We start from the raw sequence: 27813 nt of genomic DNA on the forward strand, positions 1-27813 counted from the left end.
AATGTTGGCATTTATTTCAAGGGGAATAGAATATAAAAGCAAGGAGTTAATGCTGAGGCTTTATAAGACACTAGTCAGGCCGCATTTAGAGTATTGTCAACAGTTTTGGGTCCCATATCTCAGAAGGGATGTGATGTCATTGGAGTCCAGAGGACGTTCACAAGGATGAATCCAGGAATGAAGGGGTTAACATATGAGGCACGTTTGGCAGCTTTGGGTCTGTACTCACTGGAATTTAGAAGAATACATGGGGATCTCATTGAAAACTACCGATTGTTGAAAGAACTAGACAGAGTGGATGGTGGGGGTATCCAGAACTAGAGGACACAGCCTCAAAATTGAGGGGTGACCCTTGAGGACAGAGGTAAGGAGTAATTTATTTTTTAGCCAGAGAGTAGTAAGTTTGTGGAATGCTTTGCTACGGACTGTGGTGGAGGCCAAGTCCACGTGTATATTTAAGGTGGAAGTTGATAGTTTCCTGATTGGTCATGGCATTGAAGGATTTGGCAAGAAGGTAGGTGTTTGGGGTTGAGTGGGGTCCAGGATCAGCCATGATCGAATGGTGGAGCAGACTTGATAGGCTGAGTGGCCTAATTCTGCTCCTTTGTCTTATGGTCAAACCCTGGGACATCTGGAAAGCAAAGTTGAAGACATCAAGATGCTCTTCATTGACTACAGCTTGGCATTTAATACTCTCATTCTCTCATAACTAATCAATAAGCTCCAAGACTTGGACCTCAATATCTCCTTGAGCAACCAGATCTTCAATTTCCTCATTTGCAGACCCTAATTATTTCAGATTGGTAACAGCATCTCTCCTTGACAATCTCCATCAGCATAGATACACCACAAAGCTCCCTGCTCTATTCGCGTTATACTTACAGCTGTGAGCTAAGTACCGCTCCCAATACCATATTTAAGTTTGCTGATGACACCACTATTCCCGGCTGAATCAAAGTGAAATTTTTTGTCTTAATATTTGAGAAAAAAAATGTTCATTGATTAGGTTGTTCAGCTCCCTTGTCTATATATTGTGTTGCTGATGTGAAGCCTAAGAAATGTATAGTTATACAACATATAATATACACATGAAAGAAAAAAGGAGAGAGGAATGGCACTCAAAATGACCAGTCCTGATAAACAAAGGACGGGTAATGAAGTGTTGAAGAATTCAGTGTTATGTGCCCAGATAAAAGACAAGGTGAGTTTGCATTGGGCTTTGTACACGAAGCCACAGACAGAAGTCGGAGTGAGGGAGGGATGGGGAATCTGAGTGACATTGAGCTTCCAGTCGGAGCCCCATGATTTAGCTCCCAATTTATATAAAGTTGTTTGAACTGAAAAGTTAACTGCCTGATCTTCCAAGTGTTTTCCAGTATTTTCTGCTTTTATTTCAGTTTTACTGATTTGTATTTTTTTTATTTCTACTATCTGATGACGCAGTGATTGTTTGGTGTTTTGTTGGAGTATTGGACCAATATCATGTAATATGGTCCTGGCAATAGACTTGTGATCCAAAACTTTCTGGACACTATATAAATAAGCTGCTTGACAAGATTTAAGAATTTATAGTCCTGGAGCAAGGTATCTTTAATTAAATTTTTGTTAATTTTTAGCTGAAAATCTGATTCTTTTTTTTGAGTACCTCAAATATTCTACACGTCTTTACTGAGTATAGATTAATATGATGCAATCAAATTTTTATGAAAACCAGTATAACAGAAATGTTTAACCCATACATTCCATCTCTCTTTTGTTGCCTGGCAACAAAAAGATCCTGAGAATAAATGGCATTGAAGCAAAAGTATAAAAATTAGTATGCAAGCTTCTTTTGATTATACAGTGAATGTGATTCAGAGAGAGATTTGGAGATTTGGAAAATTTGGTATTTAAGAACTGCTTCAGTCAACACATTTAGTACACTCTTTTTTACTGTTAAATGCATATTAAATCACCAGGTAGTGGCTGACTGAAGTTTGTTCTGGAACGCTAACCTTTTGAAGCTTGCTTGAATTTTGGAAAGTGACAGCAAGAATAACATCACTAAACCATTATTCAACATTGTTTGTTTATTTGTTTTCAGGAAACCAGAGACACAATTAATCGTCACTGTGAAGACCTGGGTGAATCCTTGAAGCAAGAGAATGAACTTGCCCTTATCTTAGATGGAAATACATTGAACTACGCTCTTTCATATGAAGTTCAAAATTCATTTTTAGATCTGGCTTTATCTTGTAAAGCTGTTATCTGCTGCAGGTAAGGAACATTGACTACATTGGTAAGATGCTGCTTAGATGTAAGTTTTTAAAAAAATTGTCTGCAAGGCAATGTTTATTGTGGATTCCTTTAGCCATTAAGAATCAATGGACAAAGTGCATGGTAAGGGAAGTGCTCACCTACCTTAAGTCAGTGATTGAATTGTCACTTCCAAGCATGTGCTTGTTCTAATAAGTTTATATGGTTTATGTTATGTCATTTGCACTGGACAATATTATGATGAGCATGACATTGTTCCTTCTTGATTCTCTCTCGAAAGCAAGTTATCACCTGTTTATTCACCTACATAGTATTTTTCAAGAAAATGAATTGCTCATCAAAGTTTCATGCTCTCCTCATTTATTAATGAAAGATGAGCAAATGCTTGTGTGCAAAGTAATTATATCTTGTAACTTTATTGGTTGCAAGATGGGATTTCCACAATATCAAGTGTTAACTAGAGAGATGTTTTCAATATTAAAAAGATATTGAATTTATATCATTCAAAGATTCAACGTACATTTATTATCTAAATCAATTAATCCAATAATGCTTTGGCACAGGTCGAAATTTGTGTATCTAAGGGATTTTGTATATCTACCTTTGTACTTTTGCATGTCTATTTATATACCTATATTTTATCATATGAAAATTGTTCTGGTATTTGAATGGGGGCATTGGGTTGAACTCTGATTTCTTAATTTTCAGATGTAAGGGAGCTTCCAGGTAACAGTTCCCGAAGTTTTACACACTGATTCTGTGGCAAATATAGGAGAACCTGAATAATGCTTAAATAATAATATGAGGGCCAAAGATTACTTTTTGTATTATACTTAATACCTTGTCATCAAAGTAATATTCTAGTAGCATAAGTTATCTTTGATATGACTTTTCAGTGCATTTCTTTGAATTGATAGGATTAACTGGGATTTTTCAGTGCATACAAGCTGAACTCCTATGTACATAATAGTTGGTAATTCAATATGCTTGCATTCAGCAGTAAGTGACAATGATCGAAAAGTTCTCATTTACCTTTAAACATGTATATGAACATTTTAATTAAACTAATGTACACATGGTGACACAGCCAAACTAATCCCATTAGTCTTTGGGAACATTATCAATTGCTGTTAGCAATGTTTGAATAAGTATTACCTACTCCATTTGCTGATGGAGGAGACACTTGCTGTGTTGAGTGAGTTTGTAGAATTATGGCTCATTACCTTTTTGTTTTTGAGACAACAATTCTTTCTTTTAATATTTTGCTTTTAAAGCAGGATTTTGCAGCTCCACTTAGCCTTTCAGAGATATTGGTCAGCAGTAAACCTGTTTGATATGATTATTTTCTTTCCTGGGTTTGTTCTGATTTTCCAAATTTCCAGAAGATTATAGTTAAACATTATAGAATATCATTGGTATCTACGTACGAGGGGTGATTGATGAGTTCGTGACCTAAGGTAGAAGGAGTCAATTTTAGAAAACCTAGCACATTTATTTTTCAACATTGTCCCCTCCTACGTTTACACACTTAGTCCAGCAGTCGTGGAGCATTTGGATCTTGGACCTCCAGAAAGTGTGCACAGATGGGTGATTGATAAGTTTGTGGCCTAAGGTAGAAGGAGATGAGTTATACAGCTCTCGTTAGATGCACATGCAGGTCAACTCTGAGTGATTATACAGAAAGTTTGAAGTTAATAACTCATCTCCTTCTGCCTTAGGCCACAAATTTATCAATCACTCCGATGAGTTATTAACTTCAAACTTTCTGCATAATCACTCAAAGAGTTGAACTGCATGTGCTTGTAACGAGAGCTGTATAACTCATCTCCTTCTCCCTTAGGCCACAAACTTATCAATCACCCCTGCTGTGGACACTTCCTGGAGGCCCAAGATCCAAATGTTCCACGACTGCTGGACTAAGTGTGTAAATGTAGGAGGGGACTATGTTGAAAAATAAATGTGCTAGGTTTTCTAAAATTGACTCCTTCTACCTTAGGCCACAAACATATCAATCACCCCTCGTACATTGTAACTTTTATATCAAAATTGCACAGATTAAATAATAGTTAATTTTTACTGTAGATGTCTAATGGGAGTCTTGATGAGATTAACAGCCTCTGTCATGCCACTCTGCACCTGTGAATAGATGTCTCCTGAGTTCCTGTTCCAACAACATCTTGATAACTTTTAACAGTTTATTTGTGTCATTCGATGCTTTTCTGCTTTTCAATGTCACTGCCATTGAATAAATAAGATTCAAAATCAGGCATCACTTTGTCTGACATAATTTATAGTAAAGTACATGTCATAGGCTTCACCTGAAACAGAAATTCAGATGAACTGGCAATTGGCCTTCAGAATGTCTCTGATTTCCTTGTTGTAGAATACGAGAATGCAGCCATGGAAGTGTGGAACTCCGAACCTTGAGGGCATGGGGTGGGGGGGTGAGGTGGGCTAATGGGCAGCAGTTCCCAGTGGAGCTACTGTCTTCATTGGATCTCAAACCAGCCCAGCATTTAGGATGATGGAAACAAGCTGCTTAATCTTGGATAGTTGTTGAGCTCTGAATATGAAGCTAAGTGAAGAATGTTCCAGCTCAGTTGTGACATGGTCTGCAGGATAGTGGTAAAAGTTTGATAACCCATTCACCAGATGATACTCAGCCATTGACCTGCTCTTGGGGCCGTAGTATTTATGTGGTTGCTGCATTTGAGTTTCTCTTCAGAGGTGATCAACAGAATATTAAATGTTGGCGTGCATGCTATTGAGCGACCTATACAGATGATGAGATCACAGCCTGACTCAATGCAGCATAGATAGTGCCTGCAATTCGTCAGCCCCCATGTGAAGGTTATCTAAGCCTTAAAGTTATGCTGAGAAACTCCAGAAAGAATAAAACATATTGTATTCATCAACATGTGTCTCTACTACTATTTATTCCTGCTCTGTTATTCATTGTGGTAATTTTTTCTGATTCCTGCTTTCTACTACAGGCTCCATTTCCACAGTTCTCTGAAATGCTTAGAGCACTGTTCTTATAAGCTCTTGCAGCTTTGTCCTGGGGCTGTATTGATTGACCTCTAACACCCATTGTCATGTTGCTTTGTTTGAGATATAACTACAGACTGAGGAGCTTTCCCCTTGGTTCCCAATGATTTCAGTTTTACCAGAGCTCCTTGAAGTGAGGCTTAATCAGATGCTGTATTCCCTCCTCGCATCTGGAGTTTGGCTCTTTTGTTTGTGTCTTAGCTAAAGTTGTTTTGAGTTCTGGAGCTAAGAGGTCCTGGTGAAACCCAAGCATCATTAACTGATAATTAGTAAGTTCTGCTAAATAGCACTTGTAGTGCAACTTCCCCCACTTGGCTGATTATTGACTGCAGATTCACTGTGTCATATGCAGCCAGGTTGGAATTGTACTGCACTTTGTAGGCTGGCTGTTTGGATAATTTTCCCACATTGCAAAGTGTATGCCAGTTCCATAATTGTAGCTGGAATCCTAGCTAATTCTGCAGTAGAAGTCTCCCAGATATTACTTAATATCATGTTGAATTAATTGAATTATTGGAGGCCAGTTTCTGGCATAAACTTCAAGAAGAAGTAGAGATGAATCATTTATACAGCACCTCTGATAAAGGTGCTCACAAATACTTTAGCCTTATCTCACTCTTCAGTCATCCCTGAGGAGTTTATGGAGGCACCCAATCCCTTCAGCTGGCTACTTGTTCATTACCAGTGTGCTAGTGAAGAAGAGCTGAGTGCAGTCAGCTTGCAGGTAGAACTGATGCCAGTAATTATTACAGGGAGGATGTAGGCCATTCAGCCCATGCAGGCTTGCAGCAGCAAAATCCCATAAGTCCCACTCCATCTTGTATTTCCTTTTGCCCTTTCAGAGAGGCAAAATGGCATGTATTTAGGGTGTTGTGAAATGATCAAGGGCTTTGGGAGAAAGTGAGAATTAAGACAGACCAGTAGTTTGCAGAAATGGCCGGACAATGTTTGTTCTTCGTTGGCTTTTAAGCACTTTGTGGTATCCAGAGACAATAAAGGAACTATGTAAATGAAACTACTTTTTCCAGTGGGAATCATCCAGCCAAGAACAGTACTTTTGCCTCACTTTGATTAATTAAGATGCATTACGCTACACAAATACTTGAGGAAAAGGAGTAACAAACAATCTGTTGGAGGAATTCAGTGGGTCAAGTAGAATCCATGCAAGTCAAGGAATTGTCAAAGTTTTGGTTGAAATCTTGCATCAAGTCTGAGTGGAGAGGCAAGATGGCCAGCATAGAGAGGAGAAGGTGATTGGCAAGAAAAGGTTATGAGACGCACGAGATTCTGCAGATGATGGGAAAACTTGAGCAAAATGCTGGAGGAACTCAGCGGATCAGGCAGCATCTTTGGAAGGAAATGACCAGTCAACATTTTGAGCCAAAACACTTCATCAGGTCTGGAAAGGAAAGATGCAGATTCTGGTGTCTGCTCCTGTTCAGTCCTAATGAAAAACCTTGGCCTAAAATGTCAACTGTTCATTTCTTCTGTAGATTCTTCCTGAGATCCAAGGGTTATGAGGCAATCTGTGGACTGAGGAAAGGTATAAAATGAAAAACACTTAGTGAAAAGCTGAGACTTTATTTGAGGCCATAACAAGCTCCAAGGACCTAAATAGAAAAAGTAATTGCTAGAGATGAACTGACTGAAGATCGTGGGGTGATTATAATGATGAGATGATGATATTTTCTTCCATGGTAGAAGATAATGACATAAAACACTTAAAAAGACCTTGTCTAGCAAGACGGTACATTTAATCATTGCCACATTCCAAATTATTATTTCAAATTGGTATTGGCAGCTATTTTGATTTTTGTATCATCATAAAGTGAATTTGACCAAATGGTTAGATCTTTGAAGGATTTACTCTGCTATTCGTTGGAGGGATGTACTGTAAAATGAGGGCTATCACACCAAGAGTAAAATCAGAAAGTTGAAGAAGTTTTTCAATTGAGTATTTTTGAGTGGCTCTTGAGATGAAATATATATCTTTTTAACATAATTTATGTTAGGGTTATGGTTGGGGTCAAACAACTATCAAAGGATGTGGGAAATGAGCTGGAATTAGGGTGAAGGAAAAAATTTTCCTAGCAACAGGTTGTTGGGTTAAAAAGCCTATTTTCATGTACAAACTGAAATGATTCGATAAGCATATTTAACCTGTGGGAAAGTGCCATCTTAGTGGGCAAGTTTCAGCCATAAGATGCTCTTAATATATTGACTGTTCTGATTAATTATACTTTTTTTAATAAATTTTTTTAATTGAATTTTTAAATGGTTACAGAAGGAAATAAAAATTATCAACCCTTCCCCCCCTCCCCCCTGACATATCCCTGTAGAAAGAGGGAAAAAAAAGAGAGAAAAAAAAAGAAAGAAAGAATGCCTGGATATCGGAAGATCCCCACATGCTCCATGGAGTTCATAATAGCTTTAGTATATATATTTATTTATTTCCCCAAATAACCAATTATTTTATCTTCGGATCACCTATATATTTAATCCTATCTTTTGTAAATAAGGGCGCCAAATTTTCAGAAATATTTCATATTTATCTCTTAAATTATAAGTAATTTTTTTCAAATGGAATGCAGCTAGAAGCTGTATCTGTTTTCATTTTCTTAATGTATGTTAAAATTCTTTTTCTTTTCACCGGTCCATTAAGCCCATTAACATTAAAACTTTAAAAATTCAGTGAATTAGTCATTATTTTTAACAGGGTTACTCCAGTCTATAGTAATACCTAACTTTTCAACTTTCGTAGTACCTTGGAGAATCTTTTTGAAATTCTCCGTGTTGCTATGTGTCTCCCCCCCCCCCCCCCCCCGATTGTCCAGGCAAAGAAAGATTAAAGAAAAATAGATTATAAAGAAAAAAAAACAAAATACCCCCCTACTAATGTTGTGAATAAAAAAAACACAACGTTACCCCCCTCCGTTGTGCAGGTCGAGGCAATCGCCATGATTACACATGTGAATCCTGTAGCAATTGATCCGAAGATCCCCCAGCTCCCCGTAACATAAAAAAGTATATATAAGAGAAGAAAAAATAATATCACTACTCTCGATTAATATTTCTCAAATTTTTACCTTTCTCCCCCTGTATCATATAATTAAGAATATATTTAAATATTCTCCTGTCCTTAAACATCCATCAACTCCATTCACTGTCTCTGTCTTCATCTTTAATCTGTTTCACTTTTAAATCTTTGGCTGTGGTTAGCAAATATTTGGGAGTTCATGTGCAAATTCTTCCACATCCCGATAATCAGTAAAAGATCTTCTTTTTCCGTCATCCAAAAAAATTATCAGGGTTGCCAGGTGGTGCAATATAAATTTATAACCCTTTTCCCATAAAACTTTTTTTGCTGGGTTAAATTCCTTCTTTCTCTTCAAAAGGTCATAACTTAGGTCAGGATAGAAAAGAACTGTTTTCCCTCCTATCATCAATGGCCCGCTTCTCTTTCTGGCACGTTGGGCAGCCGCCTTCAAGATCGTTTCTTTATCTTGATATCTTAAGCATTTTATCAAGATTGATGGTGGGTTTTGATCAACTTGAGGTCTTGATCTTAAGGCTCTGTGAGAACGTCATGTGATGACGTAGGATCGAGACATGGAAATTCAGCTCTCCCGTAAAAAACCAGTAAAATAATGTTTAAGTGAAGAAAAGTTAGTAAATACTTTTTAAAAATTACTTATAGACTACTCAGGATTGTCTTAAGATATGTCTCCTAAACAGAAGCAGAAGAAAACTACTACTTTGAAGACAACACAACTTGGTAAAGAATCAGGGCCGGCCGCCATGTAAGAGCCTCAGGCTCAAGTGCATTTTACCTCCGGCGATACAGAACAGGAAACTGCGGCAACATCAACCATTTCCAAAAAAAAAGAACAACAGGAATTGTGCATGCGTGAAGGAAGGGGCATGCGCAAACACAAGCAACCCAAACTACAAATCCCAGCTTTGATCGGAACTGAAAGTGAAAGTGAATATGAGGTGGAATCAGATTCTCTGGATAAATCAGATGAAGATGAAGAGACAAACAAAGAAGAGCAACAGGGAGAGGTTGGAGGTGATATTGGAGACATAAAAAAATCTTTGGTGCAAATAATGCATGAATTAAAAGCATTAAAAGTAATAAAAAAAGGTATTAAAAATATGATTATGTTTGATAAAATGATGAAAAGACAGGACAAAATAGACAAGAAAATTAAAAACTTGGAAGAAACAACGGGAGACACCATTGATAGAGTGAATAAAATGGAAGATAATATTTCTGCCTGGACATCAGAAAGAGAATGGTTGTTGGAAAAAGTGGATATACTTGAAAATTTTAGCAGACAAAACAATATTAAGATTGTTGGACTTAAAGAAGGTATAGAGGGAGAGGATCCAATAACTTTTTTTCAAAAATGGGTTCCGGAAATTTTGGAAATGGAAGAAGGAACCCAATTAATTGAAATTAATTATACTTATGTGAGATATTCATAATGTTATGACATTAGTAGCATAAACTAAAATTCCGGTGTTGTTGAAAAGGGGAACTACCATTTTATCTAATTTTGCCTTAATTTTATAACACTAATACCCTGCATTTCATCTGCTACTCAACTTTTTCTAAAAGAACTGTATTAATTATGTGTAATACTGCTTTTATTTGGAACAGTAGATGGTGCTCTTTCAGTGATGAAATTCAAGCCATGCTCCTTTGCTGTCATTGTTCCCATTGTCATAATGCAGTGAGAGCTGATGTGATTTGATATTCAACTGTTGGCAGGGTTCCTCTGATTTGAATTCATTGTGTTCTCTAACCCCTCATTTTCCAAATTTTCTTCTCATTTTCTATGTCTGAATGAATTGAAATTTATGTATTTTTACCTCTAGCCTCTACTTAACACTGTGACTTTGTAATTATAAGGAAGTTCAAAATATGTTAGGTTATCTGAAATATGTCTAAAGTATGATTTTAATGCTGCTTTCACTAATTAGTATAAGTGACAAAGGGTGGAAGTAAAGTACAAATAACAAAAATGAACAAATCATTTCTGGTGCTTCTGTTAATTAACTACATGTAAGTATGCTTTAAGCGCAATAGAATTATAGGGTAATGTGATGCTAGTTTTTTTTTGCAAGGATAGAGCATTTCAGACAATTTTCACTTTTTTACATCCTATCTGCTCTTGTGCAGCTCTGCAGGTTATCATAAATAACTACATGTTTTAACCTCACTATTTTTTGTTGAGTCTTTCTGATTTGTGTTTTCTCCGGAGTTCTTTAATGTTTGCTGTATCTCAAAGAATACAATTTTTTAGAACAAAAGCATACTTCTAGTTCAAGACCTACCCCGTCAATGTTTTAATATTCATCATTTCATCCTCATTTTACTGGGTGCAACATTGGGCAATGAGTCTTATTACTTTTATTGTATAATGCGTACCAGTATTGACATTGCACATAGTTGTTTCTCCTTGCTTCTCAAATTTATCTCAGCAGCTGGTTGTCCTGAATTACTGGTGTACAGATGATACTAATACAGCTTCACTCTGCGTTTGGTGCTATGATTTTTGGAATGATTGAGCACCGGTTTAGCAATTGAGAATTAAACACATAATTGAAATAATTGAGACAAGTTGACCAAATGTTCTGTAAAATAATGGCAAAGACCTGCGATGTCTGTTGATGTAGTGACTCAGACTTAGTTGTTTTTTAGGTTTGTGTTGGTGGTTTTAGGGACATTGTAAGGAGTTAGGAGTCAGTTTAGTGTTTAGGGATGAGGATGAGATTTAGAGATCAGGGCAATAAATGAAGAGTCAAGGGCAGGAGCCAGTGTTCAGACTCCACGTCTGAGTGTTCTGCGATTGAAGATCAATAATCTTGGAGGTCAGGTCACAAGTGCTGAGAAGGCCAGCAATTCAAGGTCGGTAGTCTATATGAGCGAGAGTCGCGATGACTGGTGACCCTCCCAAGCAACCAGGGTTGGAAGTCAACACGAGTATGGAAGTCGAGGTCCAAAGGTCAAACCCGTGATCAGTGAACCCTGGCGTCCTAAAGGTCAGATCTATCTATGACTGGCAAGTTCTGAGATCAATATCAAGAGATCGGTGAAGTTCAAAGGGCAGTGCCAAAGGTCAAAGTCCAGAGTTTGGTAAGTCAAAAGATACAAGCCTGAAGGTCTAAGACTAAAGTTAGCAATTCCAGAGGTAGAGACCCGAAGGTCGAAGCATCTGGTGGTCTGAGGCCTCATGTCTGCTAGTCCAGGCCAGAGACTGGAGGTTGGAAACCAATATCTGCGGGTCTGTGACTTTAGTTTTGTTTTTGTTGTTGCTGTTTGTGTTCCGCTGAATACAGTGACCATGTTATTATGTTGCGCTGGAATGTGTGGCAACATATGCTGGCTGTCCCAGACTGTCCTTGGGTGTGTTGGTTGTTAAGTTTATATGAGGATTTTGTTTCCCTTTCCTTTGAGAACTGTGTTATTTAAGTTTATTGGTTAATTTTATCTGCCTGACTTCTGAGACTGAAAACAAAGATTAATATATCTTAATAAATACGTAAGTAGAACTGTAGCGAGAGAGCATACTATGACTTTGAACTGAACTTCTGCTTGTGGTGTATTCAATTTATTTTCATATGGCAAGTCAATATGAAAACGGTAAATGAACCAATAACCTTGAGAGGACAACCAGATATCTTCTGACGTGATATAAATAAGGCTAGTTTAGATTATGGAGATTTTGGAAGAATTTTGCACATTTTACTGTTCCCTAGACATTTTAAAATATCAAAACAGCAAAAGAAAATATGCCTATTATCCCATTTTAACTGTTTTCTTTCTCTTCTGCTCCTGTTCTTCCTGGGCATTATCTCCTGTTTTATACTCACAGGTCACTTTAATAGATACTCTTGCTCATTAATGCAAATATCTAATCAGCCAATCAAGTGGCAGCAAAATGTATAAAAGCATGCAAATATGTTTGAGATCTCCAGTCGTTGTTCAGACCAAACACTAGAATGGGGAAGAAATGACTGACTTTGTCTGTGGAATGATTGGTGTTGCCAGACTGGGTGGTTTGATCTCAGAAAGTGCTGATCTCCTGCGACTTTCACAAACAACTATCTCTAGACTTTACAGAGAATGGTGTGAGAAACAAAAATCACCCTGTGAACGGCAGTTCTGCAGGTGAAAGCGCCTTGTTATTGAGAGAGGTCAGAGGAGAATGGCCAGGTTGATTCAGACTAACAGGAAGGGGACTGTATCTCAAATAACCGCATGTTACTACAGTGGGGTGTGGAAGAGTGACTGAAAGCACAACATGTCGAATCTGGAAGTGGATGCCTATTAAAATGTCCACTGAGTGGACTGTATGTCTCTGCTGTTTGGAAACTTTAATATTTATAAACATATCTCTGATTCTTCCCTAGAAAAGATTTTGGTACTATTTGCATCACTTATAAGCAATACACAGATTTTGTTTGTGGGTAGTTTCATTCTCATTGTTTCTCACTTCCTAATAAATTTGATGGGAAACGTATCTATAATTCCTACTAGCAAGGATGGCTCTGTATGTGATCTTGGACAGTCAGTGGGTGGCAGGAACCTGTTTGACTGTACCACACGTTACAGCTGCCCTTTATTTAAGCTAAGATGATAGTAAAGGGAATTGCAGTTAGTACAGTGCCCATTAACTGAGAATGAGAAATAGTCACCAATGGCTTTAATTTTGGTAATCATACAGAGATCTCTTTTAGAATGTGCATTTACGAACACATTGGTTAAGCACAGGATTTCTTGTGATCTTCCTTCTCAGAAGAAGACATGAAAATAATAAAAGAAGGTTCCTGGGACTCATGAAGGTGGAAAGGAATTAATATTTTCAGGACAGGGAAAGAGAGCATAATGGATATATAGATAATTTTAGAACCTGTTTTGTAAATCCCATCTATAATGATTTCTTAAGTACATATGTAAAAGGTGTATACAATTCTTGAAATAATTTGCATTAGTGAATTTGGAACTGCTGGAGAAGTGAAATGTGAGCTTTTAGATAGTAGATACATTATACATTTGCATTCCTGCTTCCATGGCAATGTAACTGATATCGCAACAGTTATTTAGAAAACCTAACAGTATTTCTAGCTATTCCTGTTCAGCTAGCTGGCTTTTGCCTCTGTCTGTGATTCTCCTAATTTACCAGGAAGACTTTGGCTCTGTCAATGATGACTGCAGCTGCTAGTTCTCAGCAGGGAGGCCTGTTGTTTAGCCCCAGAAAGCTACTTCATTCTCAGTCTGAAATAACACAGCTGTTGACAGTGCAGAGGCTTTTCTATGTAAAATATCGCCTGCTTAATTCTCCAGGAAGTCACTTTGTAGTTTTTAATAATTCACTAGAATTAGTAAAAACTCTTAGACTTCTGGAGAAATGCAGTTGCAACTAAGTTGTGGTACAGAAAAGGTCTTCACTGCAATTTCACCTTGACTGCACGAAGTGGTGTCACTAAATCGTTATGTTTATATATAAGTGCTTAATATTTTATTCATCATTTCAAACCTGATCCTGTTGTTTTTAATTCAATTTAGTACATGTTTTTCCATTAACATTTACTAATTCTATTCTGAGTAGTAAACTGTAAGACAAATGTTTGCTGTAAAGGATAAAGCAAGAATGTGCAAAAAAAAAGCCAAAGTTTCATGGAATTTTACCATTGCAGGCAAACCAGAGCAGAGTTGTATGTTGGAAGAACCCAGTGTGTTCACATAACATTATTTGAGGCTGAAGACAAAATTAGATATTTGATATTCTTGTCTTCATACATTCAGTGACCTCTAGCCTGCAGCATGTGTGCAAAGTCCAGTCTTACATTTATAACAATATGATGCTATTTCAGTGTTACTGGGCAGATTGACAGAATACCAGACCATGCCTGCAGTCCTTTCTCAGCTCTTTGTGGTTGTTTGAGTGCAATATCTAAAGATGAGCAGATTATAAGGCGCTGAAATAGCCAAGGCGTTGACAGGGTAAAGTGGGAACATTTTTTACCTCTCAACAGGGAGACTCTCAAGTAAGGTAACTGCATTTCAAACTTGGACAACCTGGTTAAAAGTAAAGTCAGGAAATAGCTTTTCACATTCGGCCTTGCAGCAAAGTGAAATGTACTGCCTCAGAAGGTTGTGGATATAAAAGTGATGTGTTTCTAAACAGCAAAGCTACGCGGCATGGTAGCATGGCAGTTAGAACAATGTTTTGCAGCAGCCGGCTGTAAGATTGGGGTTCAATTCCTTGCCGCTGTCTATAAGGAGTTTGTATGTTCTCCCCGTAACCATGTGGGTCTCTTCTAGGTGCTCTGGTTTCCTCCCACATTCCAAACATATACGGTTGTGGTTAGTAAGTCGTGGGCATACTCTGTTGGCGGAGAAAGCGAGGTGACGCTTGCTTTGCTGATTTTATTGATGCAAAACAATGCATTTCACTGTACATTCTGATATACTTGTGACAAATAAAGCTAATCTCTCTAAAGGAAGAATGCAGAATTGCTACAGCATCAAATTATTCAATCCATCAGGTTTGTGCCAACTGTATGCAAGAGAAATCTAATGAGATCCATTCCTTCACCCTCTTGTCTTAGGCCTGCAGTGGCTATGGATATAGAGCAAGAAATGGTGATTAAAATAAGCTGCTGGAGTTACATGGGTTAGGTTAAACTTCTTAAGGTTCAATCAACTAAGTTGTTTAAACCTTTTTCTTTTTTTCCTAAATTCTTTTGAGAGAGAAAGTTGTTTCATTCATTCAAGTAAGATGAGCTGCCTTTCATTGCCAAAATTCTGTTAATGATTGCCAAACCATGGAGCTGGCTGGGATAAGGGGCCTAAAACTGCTCACAATCCTCCAAGTGTGGTCTGACCATTGCTTTCTGAAGCCTCAGCAGTATATCCTTGCTCTTATATTCTAGTCTTCTCAAGGTGAAAGAGAACATTCTATTTCCCTGCCTAACCACTGACTCCACCTGCGTTAACATTAAGGCAATTCTGCTCAAGAATTTCCAAATCACCTTTTACCTCTTGTGTTTGAATTTTCTGCTTGTTTAGAAAATAGTCTATGCCTTTATTCTGTCTACCAAAGAACATGACCATACACTTCCCTACACTATATTCTATCTGCCACTTCCTTGCTCAACCTTTGAATCTGTCTAAGTCCTTCTGCAGACTCCCTGCTTCCTCAGCGCAACCTGCCTCTCCTAATATCTTTGTTTCATCTGTAAACCTGGCCACAAAGCCTTCAATTCCATCATCCAAATGCCGTGAAAAGAAATGGTCCCAATACTAATCCCTGTGGAACAGGACTTCCAGTAGGATGACAGTGAGCTCGGATGCAGTGGCCTCTGTGGGGCCAACCAAAGGTGGTTTTGTCTTTTTTAAATATCTTTCTTATGATCACAAAACAATGTGATCTTGAAGAAATTTGGGTACTGCAGTTTACCCCATCAGCGAGCTGCTTGCTGACAGACGAGCTGGAAGAAGTGGTCTTGGTGCAGACTGTGTTGCTGCCTGCTACACAAAGACATCAAAAGCATCAGAGTATGTGCTGTATGTTTTGTGTGTGTGACTGTATGTTTGCTTGCTATCTTGAATATGTTGTGTGTGGCTTGTGCTGCGTATGTTTGCACCTTGGCCCCGGACGAGTGCTGCTTCATCTAGCTGTATTCATGTATGGTTGAATGTTAATTGAAATTGAACTTTTCACTGGCAGCTAATCAGAATAGGTCCCCTTTATTCTGACACTTTGCCTCCTTCACGTCAATCAGATCCATGGTAGTATCTTTTCTATAAACCCATGGACTCTTATCTTGTTATGCAGCGCCTCTTGTGCGGCGCCTGTCAAAAGCCTATTGGAAATCCAAGTAAACAACTTCCATTGACTCTCCTTTGTTTATCCTGCCTGTTGTTTCCTCAAAGAATTCCAACAGGTTTGTCAGGCAAGATGGCCCCTTAATGTAACCGTGCTGATTTTGGTCTATCTACTTGATTTAGTCCCATTTTCTTGCACTCAACCCATATCTCTTTGAACCTTTCCTCTCTATTTTCTAGTGGGCTCATCCACAAGCTGCTATTTTTAAAAAAAACATCAGGTAGGCATTCTACAAATTCCTTCTTTAGAGATCTAGCTCCATCCTGATTTTCCCAACCTACCTGCATATTCAAATCCCCCATCACTATCATAGCAATTTCCTTATTGCATACTTTTTCTATTTCCAGTTGAAAATTTCTATTCCACATCCTGGCTGCTGTTCGGAAGCATTTAACTCCCTTCACAGTCTTTTTACCCTTGTAGTTTATTAACTCTGCCCATGACAAGGATTCTACATTTTCTGATGCAGTTTCATTTTTTACCGACAGAGCTACACCACCCCCTCTGCGTGCTTGTCTGTCTTTTTGTCACAAAGTGTATCCTTGGATGTAAAGCTCCTAAGTACAATCTTCTTTCATTCATGTCTCAGTGATGCCCTCAACATCATACCCGCCAATCTCTAACTACACTACAAGATCATTTATTTCATTCCGTATACTGTGTACATTCAAATACATAAACTTCTCGATTTTTGCCCCATGTTACACTTCACCTCATCCCACTGACACCGCTGTTGTGGGCTGTATCAAACGGGGTGATGAATCAGCATATAGGAGGGACATTGAAAACTTAACTGAATGATGTAAAGCAACAACCTCTCACTCAATGTCAATAAGACCAAGGAACTGATTGTAGACTTCAGGAGAGGGAAGCCAGAGGTCCATGAGCCAGTAATCATTGGAGGATCAGAGGTGGAGAGGTTCGTTAACTTTAAATTCCCGGGTGCTACAATCTCAGAGTACTTATCCTGGACCCATCATATCAATATAATTGTGAAGAAAGCTCAACAGTGCCTGTATTTCCTCAGATTCTGCAGAGCTTTGACATGTCATTGAAAATCTTTGCAAGCTTCTATAGACGTGTGGTGGAAAGTGTGCTGACTGTCTGCATTATGGCCTGGTATGGAAACACCGATGCCTTTGAATGGAATATCCTACAAAAGATAGTGGATTCAGTTCAGTACATCATGAGTAAAGCCCTCCCAACCATTGTGTACCACGACATGAAACATTGTGGTAGAAAAGCAGCATCCACAATCAAAGATGCTCACCACTCAGGACGTGCTCTTCTCTCGCTGCTGGCATCAGGCAGAAGGTACAGGAGCCTCAGGATTTGCACCACCAGGTTCAAGAACAGTTACTACCCCTCAACCAACAGGCTCTTGAATAAAAGGGGAAAATTGCACTTATTTAATGACCCTGTTATTTTGACATGTTATATTGTTATTTCATGCTCATTATTTATATCTGCATTTTCACATTTTATTTACAGTAACAGTCCCTAATGTTTACAGTTCACAATTACTATTCTATAGATTTACTAAGTACGTCAACAGAGAAAGGATCTCAGACAGACAGACAGACTTTATTGATCCCGAGGGAAATTGGCATCAGGGTTTATGTGGTGACATGTATGTACTCTGGTAATAAAGTTTACTTTGAACTTCATAATTTTCAAGGTACAATGCTCATTTTATTGCCAAAATATGCATATACAGTACAACACTGATATTCATCTTCTCCAGATAGCCATGAAATACACATGAAAAAGTAAAAAAAACCAAATCTTATAGACCCCAGAATCCCCCACCCCTCCCTTCAGAAAAATATCAGCAATGATAACAATCTCCAATCTCTCCCCATAGGAAAAAATAGCAACAATAACAATCCCCTCTCCCTCACAGAAAAACAAGTGTCAGTAGCAGCACATTCTGAACCCCTCCCCCGCAGAAAAAACAAAAGTGACTCACTCACTCCCTCACTCACAAGAAATGATCAGCGATATTAGCATCAAAATCCCCCTAACCCCCCAGCCCATGCACAAAGATTTACAGATCACCCACCCACTAACTGGCCACAAGAAAGAAAATGCCAAATGGTCTCAGAACATCGAATGGTCCTTCTGCGACTCAGAACTCATACCTGGTCTGGATGGTAGCCTCTGTTAGGAGTAATCACTGACCCTCTGGCCAATTGGAAGTGATCACTGACTGTGTCCGAACGCCTTCACCTCAATGCTTCAGTCTTCCTCGCCGCTTCGAGAAAGCCATTCATAATCCCGCTTTGTTTTTCCCATGGGTCAGCCTGTGTTCTTGATTCTTTTCAGTTCATGTCTCTGATCTCCAGGAGGCAGCTCTTCAGACATAGCATAGCTCTGGGTCATTTGATTGAGATCCAAACTGTACACCACAGGCACCAACAGTTTATAACACAAACAATACAAAAAGAACAAGCAGAAGCTGTAGAAAACCTGGAGTAATTTCAATGTTTTGTTAACTGGAAGAACCGTTGTTTGCTGGAGTCATCTTGGCTGGAAGTCCCATCTTAGCAGTTTTCCTATCTTGCTAGGTTACTTAGGAATTTTACCCCATCACTTGCCTGTCCTTCCTCACACATTGCATCAATGTTTGTACCAAATGCCCCATCCTCAGCCCAATCACTCTGGTTTCCACCTTCCTGCCAACTTGGTTTAATTCTTCCCCAACAGCTCTACCAAGCCTTCCTGCAAGGATATTGGTCCCCATTGGGTTCAGGTCTAACCCATCCCTTTTGTACAGGTCAGACCTTTCCCAGAAGAAAGGCAAGTCATTCTACTTTCCCCTGAATAGGTTAACACATCTTAAAAATGGGGTTGTAATCATCAGCAAAAGCAGTGGAGGGAAGGCACTTCAGAATTTCTAGATTTTTTTCACATCAAGAGTCACCAAGTTGCAGTCCTACTTATGCAGTTGTAGACCAAGAAATTGTACTGTGTTTGAAATCAATACAAGCCACAGAAGAAAGAGGCAACACACACAAAATGCTGGTGGAACACAGCAGGCCAGGCAGTATCTATAGGGAGAAGTACAGTCAATATTTTGGGCGGAGACCTTCCGTCAGGACAGTTTATAGCAAACTATAAACATCCTGAAGAAGGGTCTCAGCCTAAAACAGCAACAGTGCTTCTTCCTATAGATGCTGCCTGGCCTGCTGTGTTCCACCAGCAGTTTATGTGTGTTGCTTGAATTTCCAGCATCTGCAGATTTCCTCATGTTTCCACAGAAGAAAGATATTGTTTAAAAATATATATATTTAGCTCAGTGTTTCTTCCAAGTTAAGATTTTATCTATTTAAAAAGTATGGATGTTATGAAATTTATTTTTTCAAGTTTTCATGGCAAATGTAACACCATCTTAACCAAAAAGCAGTTGTAATGACTCCATGCAAAATTTGGAACCCCAGTCTTACAAGAATTGACTGTTCAATGCAGATTGGTATCTGTCAAAAGAAGTGGAAGTTGGGGGCCTCAGTGGTGTTTCTGACATCTGGCAGCTTGGTTACCTTCATGCCTGCTTGCTTGTCCCAAACGCACATTCATTCCTCGGATGAGGAACTCAACAGCTTTTGATGTCTCTGTGTTTGCAATGTTGGAAACCTGAAGTCAGGAAGTCAGTGTTTACATGGAAGCTGTGTTTGTGCTGCTTGTAAATGATGCATGGGTTGGCTTCAATACTTGATTAAAAAAAGCCGCAAATTCTTTAAAATTAGAAAAACATCTGTGTAGTTGAGTGGTTCGGCAAAGGTGTCCGTTTTGCTTTTTTATTGCAGGCCTCCTCTATTTCCATTCATAATTCCTTTTACAGGAATGGGATTGTGCTTTCTTGAGATCTTGGTTTGATCCAAAATTAGCATTTTGGAATTATTCATTACAGGGGGCTTGACTTTGTTACTGATTGTTTGATAAGACAGCACAAATGTTTTTCATTTGTCCATAAATTTCATGCATTATTGGCTCTATGTACTTAAAAAGAACTTCATAAGATATTTACAGTAGAGAATAATGCTCATGCTGATTAAAAAAAATGTTGCAAGGATATCAGACCATTGTGGTGGCTCCCTGCAATCAGTTCAGTATTATTTGCCAGGTTCAGGTTGTGGTCAGGTAATTTGTGCTTAGAGTTTGTCAAAGGTGTTCCCAACAGCAAAGTCATCTGGTCCAATGACAAAAGTCAGTCCGCCCTCTAATTTTTATGGGAAATGGTCACAATTTTCATGGAATTGAGAGATGTAGAGAAGCAGAAAAACCTGAATTCATAGCTATCAGTGGTGGAATAAGTAAAATCTGGCATTTACAAAATGCCAGATTGGTGCATGTCTTGAGAGTTGAGGAGTTGGAAAAATTTGAATAAGTTTAGGAACAAAACCATAAAAGAGATAGATAAATGTAGATGAGAATTTTAAAGTTGGCATGCTGCTTAATTGGGATCCAAAGTATTTCAACCAGAACAGAGGTCATGGGTGGCTGAGACTTGGCACATCTGGTTGACCTTAATTTTATATAGGGTAGGAGGTAGAAAGTAAGCCAGTCTTGTATTGGAATAAAATCTTATGTTAGGGTCAAATGTTCAAGTTTATTGTCATCTGACTGTACATATATACAACCAAATGGACCCCAGGGTACCCACAATACATACATCCCACATAATACGTGAAACAATCTTACCACATGTAAGTTAATAAAATATAAGTCTAACTGGCTGTGAAGTGCACAGCACAGGTCAACAGTAACTAGCTCGCTGTCCAGGTGACGAGACCTTGGTGGTGGCAGGGTATTCATTAGTCTCACAGCCTGGGGGAAGACACTGTTCTCCAGCGTGGCAGTCCTAGTTCAGATGCTTCTGTATCTCCTTCCTGACAGTAGTGGGTCAAAGGGATTGTGCGATTTGTGGTAAGGATCTTCAACAAAGCTTTTGAACCTACTGATACAATGCTCTCAATAGATGTCACAAATAAGGAGGGGGGAGACACCATTTATCCTCTCAGCTGTTTTTTACGGTCCTCTGTAGGGTCTTGCAGTTGATGCCTTGTAGATTCTGTACCACACAATGATGCAGCCAGACAGAACATTCTCAATCGCGCTTCTGTAAAAAGTTGTAGAATGGGGGCAGAGAGCCTCGCACGTCTCAATCTCCTCAGAAAGTATAGACGCTGTTGTGCCTTCTCGACTATGAGGTGGTGTTGTGGGTCCAGATCAGGTTGTCCGTTATGTGTACACTTTGTGCTCTTCACTCTCCGCAGCAGAGTCATTGGTGGGCACTGAAGAGGGGTTGACTTGCACTTTCCTCTCTTTTGTCTTGTCCACATTGAGACTTGGTTTGTTTTCCTCACACCATTTGGCAAGCCTCTCCACTTCCTCTCTGTGTGCCGACACGTTAATGTTGCTGATGAGGCCAAACACCATTTTATCATTCAGCTTGATCTGTTAGTGCATTCATGAGTAGGCAGCATGAAGAGAAACAAACTGAGCACACAGCTCTGGGAGGACCCAGTGCTCAGTGTGATGGAGCTTGAAATATTGTTGCCAATTCTGACTGTCTGGGGTCTTTCCATCAAGAAGTCCAAGATTCTGTTACAGAGAGGGGTGTTGAGTCCTGGTGAGGACAGTTTACCCATCAGCCGCTGAGAGTGATCATGTTAAACACTGAGCTGAAGTCGAGGAATAGCATCTTGGCATATGAACATTATTTTCTAGGTGGGACAGGTCAGAGTGGACAGTGGACCAGTTGGAGTGGTAGGTGAACTGCAAGAAGGTGTCTGATGTAGCTGAAAGGTGGAAATTCAAAGGATCCATTACCAGGCACTAGAGCACTTCATGTTTGTTGAGGTCATAATTGTTATAGTAAGTTTTTGAACAATTTGGTTCAATTGCGTTCAGTTGTTCAGGGAATAGATTGGAGTCCTGTTTAAGGCACTGAGTTTAAGCATTTGTGTTTGGATTGCCCACTATAATGTTTGAGACATCTCTGCACATCTGGGACTAGATGTTGACCAATCAGATGGTTTAATAGAGCTTAGAAAATTTATGCTGATCAAGCTATGAGCCTGTTCTGTTATTCAGCATGACCTTAATTCCTTTGATTATCAAAGTACCTCTCAATTTCAAGTCTAAAATTAACAATTGACATCAGACTAAGTGTTGTGTGCAGAATGAAATTAGTTGTGTTTCTACTGTGCACTGTTTGTGGAAAAGATACTTCAAATAATTCTTGAAAGACCAAACTCTAATTTTTAGAACATCCTCATAATTCTAAGTTCCTCAGTTTAGAACTGGATTTCTCCCTGTGCACCCTAGTGGTTTTCTTTTAATATTCTGAAAAGTTAATTCAATAGAAGAAAACTTGATTTTATTTGCATATTGATTGGCAACATGTGAGGTTTTTCAAATTCATATAACAAAGTCTGCATTTGTAAACTAATGACCATTTGCAATCCTCCCTTTAGAGCTTGCATCCTATTTTTTTAGGTAGATTCCCAAAAGTTTTGCATTTTATCTGTGAAATAGTAAACTGAACTAACCTTCAAGCAGCTACACAAAATACCCCCTGTGAAATGCTGCACCTTGAAAGTCATGCATTGTTCAGGGTAATTAACTGTATAGCCTGATATCTAAGAAGGTGTTCGCACTAATTGACAGGCCTGTAATTATTTTTCAGAATTTGATGGGCAGGGGAATGGGTCAGGGAATTGTGAGAGAAGAGTGACAAATGGATGCTAAATGACTATATATCAAACCAAATTGAAACTTTTCCCTGTTTTTTTCTGTCTAGTTAGGACAATAATAGGCTGTTTAGGATTCATTTTTACTGCCTGTACTTTAAATATTGCTAGTGTAGGGAATGAGTAGAACAAGAGAAAGAAAAATAAAGCATTATAGACTGCAGACCCTTTGTTGAAGCAACTGAATTAGTTTAATCTATTGGTTTCAGTGGGTTAGATATGTTCTGCTACAAACATACAAACCACTTTGCTAGATTTTATTACTGCTCTCTGTGCAGTTAACATTCATCAGGAAATAAATTCAAAATCTGCATTTTAAAACTGGCTACATCACCATCCAGTATGGGGGGTAGGCTGCTGCACAGGATTGAATTAATCTGCAGAAACTTAGTGGGCTCCATCATGAGTACTAGCCTCCGTAGTACCTAGGGTATCTTCAAGGAGTGATGCCTCAAAAAGGCAGTGTCCATCAGTAAGGACTTCCATCACCCAACACATGTCCTGTTCTCATTGCTACCATCAGGAAGAATATACAGGAGCCTGAAGGCACACACTCAGTGATTCAGGAACAGCTTCTTCCCCTCTGCCATTAGATTTCTGAATGGACATTGAACCCATGAACCCTACTTTCTTAAAAGTTTGTATTTTTACACCACATGTTGTGATTCTAATGCTGATCTCCATTATTAGTGATTGATACACATCTGTCTTTGCAAAGTGTGGGGGTGGGAGACTATCTGCCCAATGAAAAATACATCTTGGAAGCATTGAAGTATTTATTTATTGATTAATTTGAAATACAGTGCAGAATAAAGCCCTTCCGATTCTTCGAACCATGCCGGCCAGCAACCCCCAATGTAATCCTAGCCTCTTCACAGGGCAATTTACAAAGACCGATTGGTGTTGCTTGAAATGTGTTTTATTCTTCTGTGATATTAAGCTACTTGTGGATAAAATTCAAGTTTACTTTTAGCGCAATGCTTGTATCTTTCAAAGTTGTTCAGTTTTCATCACTTAGATGGAAAAAAAGTGAAGTACAAGATTAATGGTTCATTCAGTTACCCAGTTAGTCAGAAGTGCCTTTAGAATTAAACAGTAATTAACAGTGTTGGAACACAGTTTGAATTAAAAGAGTAAGTTTAGCGACGTAGTACAGAGTAATGAGGCCTATAGTTTTCTGATTGATGACAGATTCATATGTATGACTATGAATCAGTGGAATGTATTAGATTTCTTCCAATTTCACTTTGGTAGTATATAAACAATACAAAAAGATATTCTAATTATTAAAATGAGATCCATGCCCAATAAGTTATGTTTTCTTTTCAAGTTCTATGTTGGATAGTAAGTGCAACTTTGCAGAAGCAGCTTTAACTAGAATTGTTGCCAATTGTAACTTAAGGAGAATGTGTGGAAATAGTGTCTTTATGAAGCAATTAAGCATTTTTGACTTTTTCATTTATGGTAAAAAATTTCCTGGCATTTTCTTGTGTTTTTTTTAAAAGAAATGTTTCAGCAACCTCCATTAAAACTAATTTCCTTTGGCTTTTTGTTTGTGTGCTGTGCAAGTAACACTAGATAACCTTCAATACTGTATCTGTCCTTGGAATCAGGAGTTGAAACTTCATTTCTGTTTTCCATATCTACATCAAATCATGATTGATCTCTGTTGCAGATCAATTTATTTGCCTTATCTCCACAGTCTTTGCTGAACAGAAATTTATTTCTGAGGAAAACTTATTGACCTGGTTTAATTTTTGCCTGAGAAATTTCAACATTTTCTACTGTTATTTCATGATTCCTGTAGCATTTTGTTTATACTAAAGTCTTATCTATCTCAGTATTGAATATTCCAAGTGATGTGCACCCACAGTTTGTGTGCAGAGAGTTTCAGATCTTCAGTATCTTTTATTCTCAGCCAGCATCCATACAAATGCAGTGGCATCAAGCAATGGAAAAGCACTGGCCATCTTAGATGTTCCTTAAGCAACGGCCATTGAAAAATTGTTGTCCTTATGAATGAAGTTACAGCCTTTTTCAACCAAACTTTTAACATAACTTAAACTGTGAAATGATGGGGGCAATGCAGATTTTGTTTCCTCTGTTCATTACATTATTTTGGAAACATCTGTAAACTTGGTATGGTACTTAATGCTATTTCACCTAACTGATGTTTTTCTAATTGTTCTTGTTATAACAAAGCATATTAAAAGTAATTATATTTTAAGATCCTCCAGTCAGCATTTACTTAAGTCTGGACTATTTCTCTGGCTTAAGTGATCACTTTTAAAAAAAAATCTTTTTAACCTTTTTGAATCAGAGTTATCCAGCACGAAAATAGGCCCTTCATCCCAACTCATCCATGCCAACCAAGTTGTCTACTTGATTTAGTCCAATTTCCCTGCATTTAGTCCATATCTCTCTAAACCTTTCCTATCTATATACTTATCTAAAATATGAAATAGCACCCTTCTCTGCCTTCAGTCAGGCCTCGGTTTATACTCTCAGTAGACGTTACGATCTATGGAAACTGCACTCTGCCTTAGCAGAACTCACATAGACTTCTATTACCTGGATCTCAAGTTCTGACTCTGCTCATTGTAATTTCAAGTAGGCAATTCCAGCCAACCACCTAACTAGTTGTGATATTGGGTAGGATTTGTTTACTCATACAGCAAATGTAACAAGAAACTTTGCTTAAGCATTTCTAAAAGTAAAACGTTATTGAAATTTTACAATGAAATTACCCTTGTATTGCTGTGTCTTCTGTTTGATGAAAGCTGTGCTCTGTGCTGAGTAACTGTAGAGAGTGAAAACAGTTTATGTTTCAAACCCATGACCCCTCAGCAGATGAATCAACATCTCTTTGATTGGCCTGAAATGTTAATTTTGGTTTTTGACTTCACTGATTGGGATTTTGTTTTTATTCATGTTATCAAATTCTTATTGAGTATTTTCAAATTTTCAAGAACTCTTTATGACATTTAATTCAAAATGAGTTGTTATCCTAAAAAGTAGTTGCAAAAATACCAAAAAAAAGCTAAATTCATATAGTTTCAAGTTGGGAGAATTGATATGCATTCATTTTTTTGTACCCAATAGGGGAATGCATTACTGAAATAAATTACCAGAAAATACCAATGAAACCAGATGTATTAATGGGTTCATTAGAAAACCATGTGTTGCTTTGAAGGCAAAAAGGATTCCAAAATGAAAACAGATAGAAATGGGGAAGAAAAATGGTTTGTTAATCTGACAATTGCTTTAAGAACAAGTTTGCAGTACTATTCTTCCTTTTCATCAGATGTTTGCTGTCACTCTGTTCCTGTGGAATGGAAGATGCCTGAGTGTGAATTCTTTTAATGTAGGTTGTTATGATACAATGGCTGCTGCACAGACTGGATAATGAGGGATTCAGTGACAAGGAGATCCAAGGTGACTATAGACAGGTTCTGCTGCAAAGTCTTAGCATCCATGTACTGTCTATTGGGGCACACAAATGCACTCTGGTCAGCTACATACTGAAACAAGCACAATCTTATCCAAATCTACAGTTCATTCTCTACCTTCCCACCCACCCCAACCTTGATCTCCACTCAGCCACCCTGCCCCTCTCCCCTAAGTTCAACTCTACCTCGGCTCTCTCCTAGACTCCATCTAGTTTAGGTACAGCAGCGTGTTCCATTCAACTGATGATGTCTCAGAATGTCTGTATGTACAGAGTTTTTGTAGATTTCAATGCAAGTTTTACATCAAGCCAAAACTAAATTATATTTCTTTTGATTTCTTTTGTTACTGGCAATGCCCATACCTGCAGTTGGCATTGATGCCCTAGGTAGAAATTCATAGCCTAGCTGGAAGTAATAGTTGGAGATTTCTTCATTTCATCCACTAGGATTACTTCATATTAATTTTAATTGTAAGGCCAATGTGAATGAGATTCTGTGAATACTTGAATCAGGTAGAGCCACATTTTTGCACTGCATATTTAGAAAGTCAGTGCATGCCCCTGTAGTTTTTGCTGGAAGTAAAGTGTATCCCAAAGTTACTGAAACTCACTGTCTTGCTTCTTTCATTCTTTCTCTTACACCTTCTCACTCTCTCACACGTACATACACACACGCGTCCTAACAGACATTGAATCTTTTGAGAAAATTATTCTAGTGTCCCATTCTTCTAACCTATAGAAACCCAGAGAAATGTAAATTTGTCCTGAAAGGAATTTCAATAGCCCACAGTTTCTATTGCTTAGAATCAACTGTTCCAACTTTTGCACTGGAGTATTTAAAAAAATATTTGTTTTGGCATGGATTAACTGCAGACTATAAATCACTTGCACACATTGCACAGTATGATAACTTGCTTTTTATTTTACTTAAGGTATTAATGCCTTATTTGTTAAGTTGAATTAGATTTGCATCCATCCTCTGAGCTTTTGAGCATTGTGACATCAATGTGTTTTCTTAATCTTTCAAGTTACTACATGCTTTTAAATGTCATTCCTAATTCTTAAATTTGCACTTCTGATGACCCTGTGAGCAATCCAAGCCAGAGCTTTGCTTTCTGACCAGTGCTGGGTTGACTGATGTCAGCTGAAGTGACAGTTAATTAGCTACAACTGCCCTCAACTCCAGGAGGTGAGGGAATAATCATTAGAATTCCAGCTATTCTGAGACCTGACTGGGATGTGGATTTAGGATGGCAGCAGTATTGGGGCTTGGCTCTGATTAGTATTCAGCCTAAATTTACACGAGAGATAATATTATGGACTGGAAGTTGCCACACAGAATTATAAGAGCTTTCAGGGAATCTTTCATAGAAATCCATTTTTGGTTATTATTTCTTCCAAGTGC

The 27813-nt window shown here is 38.3% G+C and overlaps 1 protein-coding gene across 2 annotated transcripts in view; it reads left to right on the plus strand.

Moving 5' to 3' along the window:
* Nucleotides 1-27813, plus strand: part of atp8a2 (ATPase phospholipid transporting 8A2) — a 419615-nt gene that overhangs the window by 258293 nt on the left and 133509 nt on the right. For both annotated transcript variants that reach the window (XM_059964171.1, XM_059964170.1), the window contains one exon: nucleotides 2084-2256. In XM_059964171.1, coding sequence (XP_059820154.1) covers nucleotides 2084-2256 — 173 coding nt within the window. The remainder of the gene's footprint in view (nucleotides 1-2083; nucleotides 2257-27813) is intronic.

The sequence above is a fragment of the Hypanus sabinus genome, chromosome 3 (genome assembly GCF_030144855.1).
Source record: "Hypanus sabinus isolate sHypSab1 chromosome 3, sHypSab1.hap1, whole genome shotgun sequence".
Taxonomy (NCBI): Eukaryota; Metazoa; Chordata; class Chondrichthyes; order Myliobatiformes; family Dasyatidae; genus Hypanus; species Hypanus sabinus.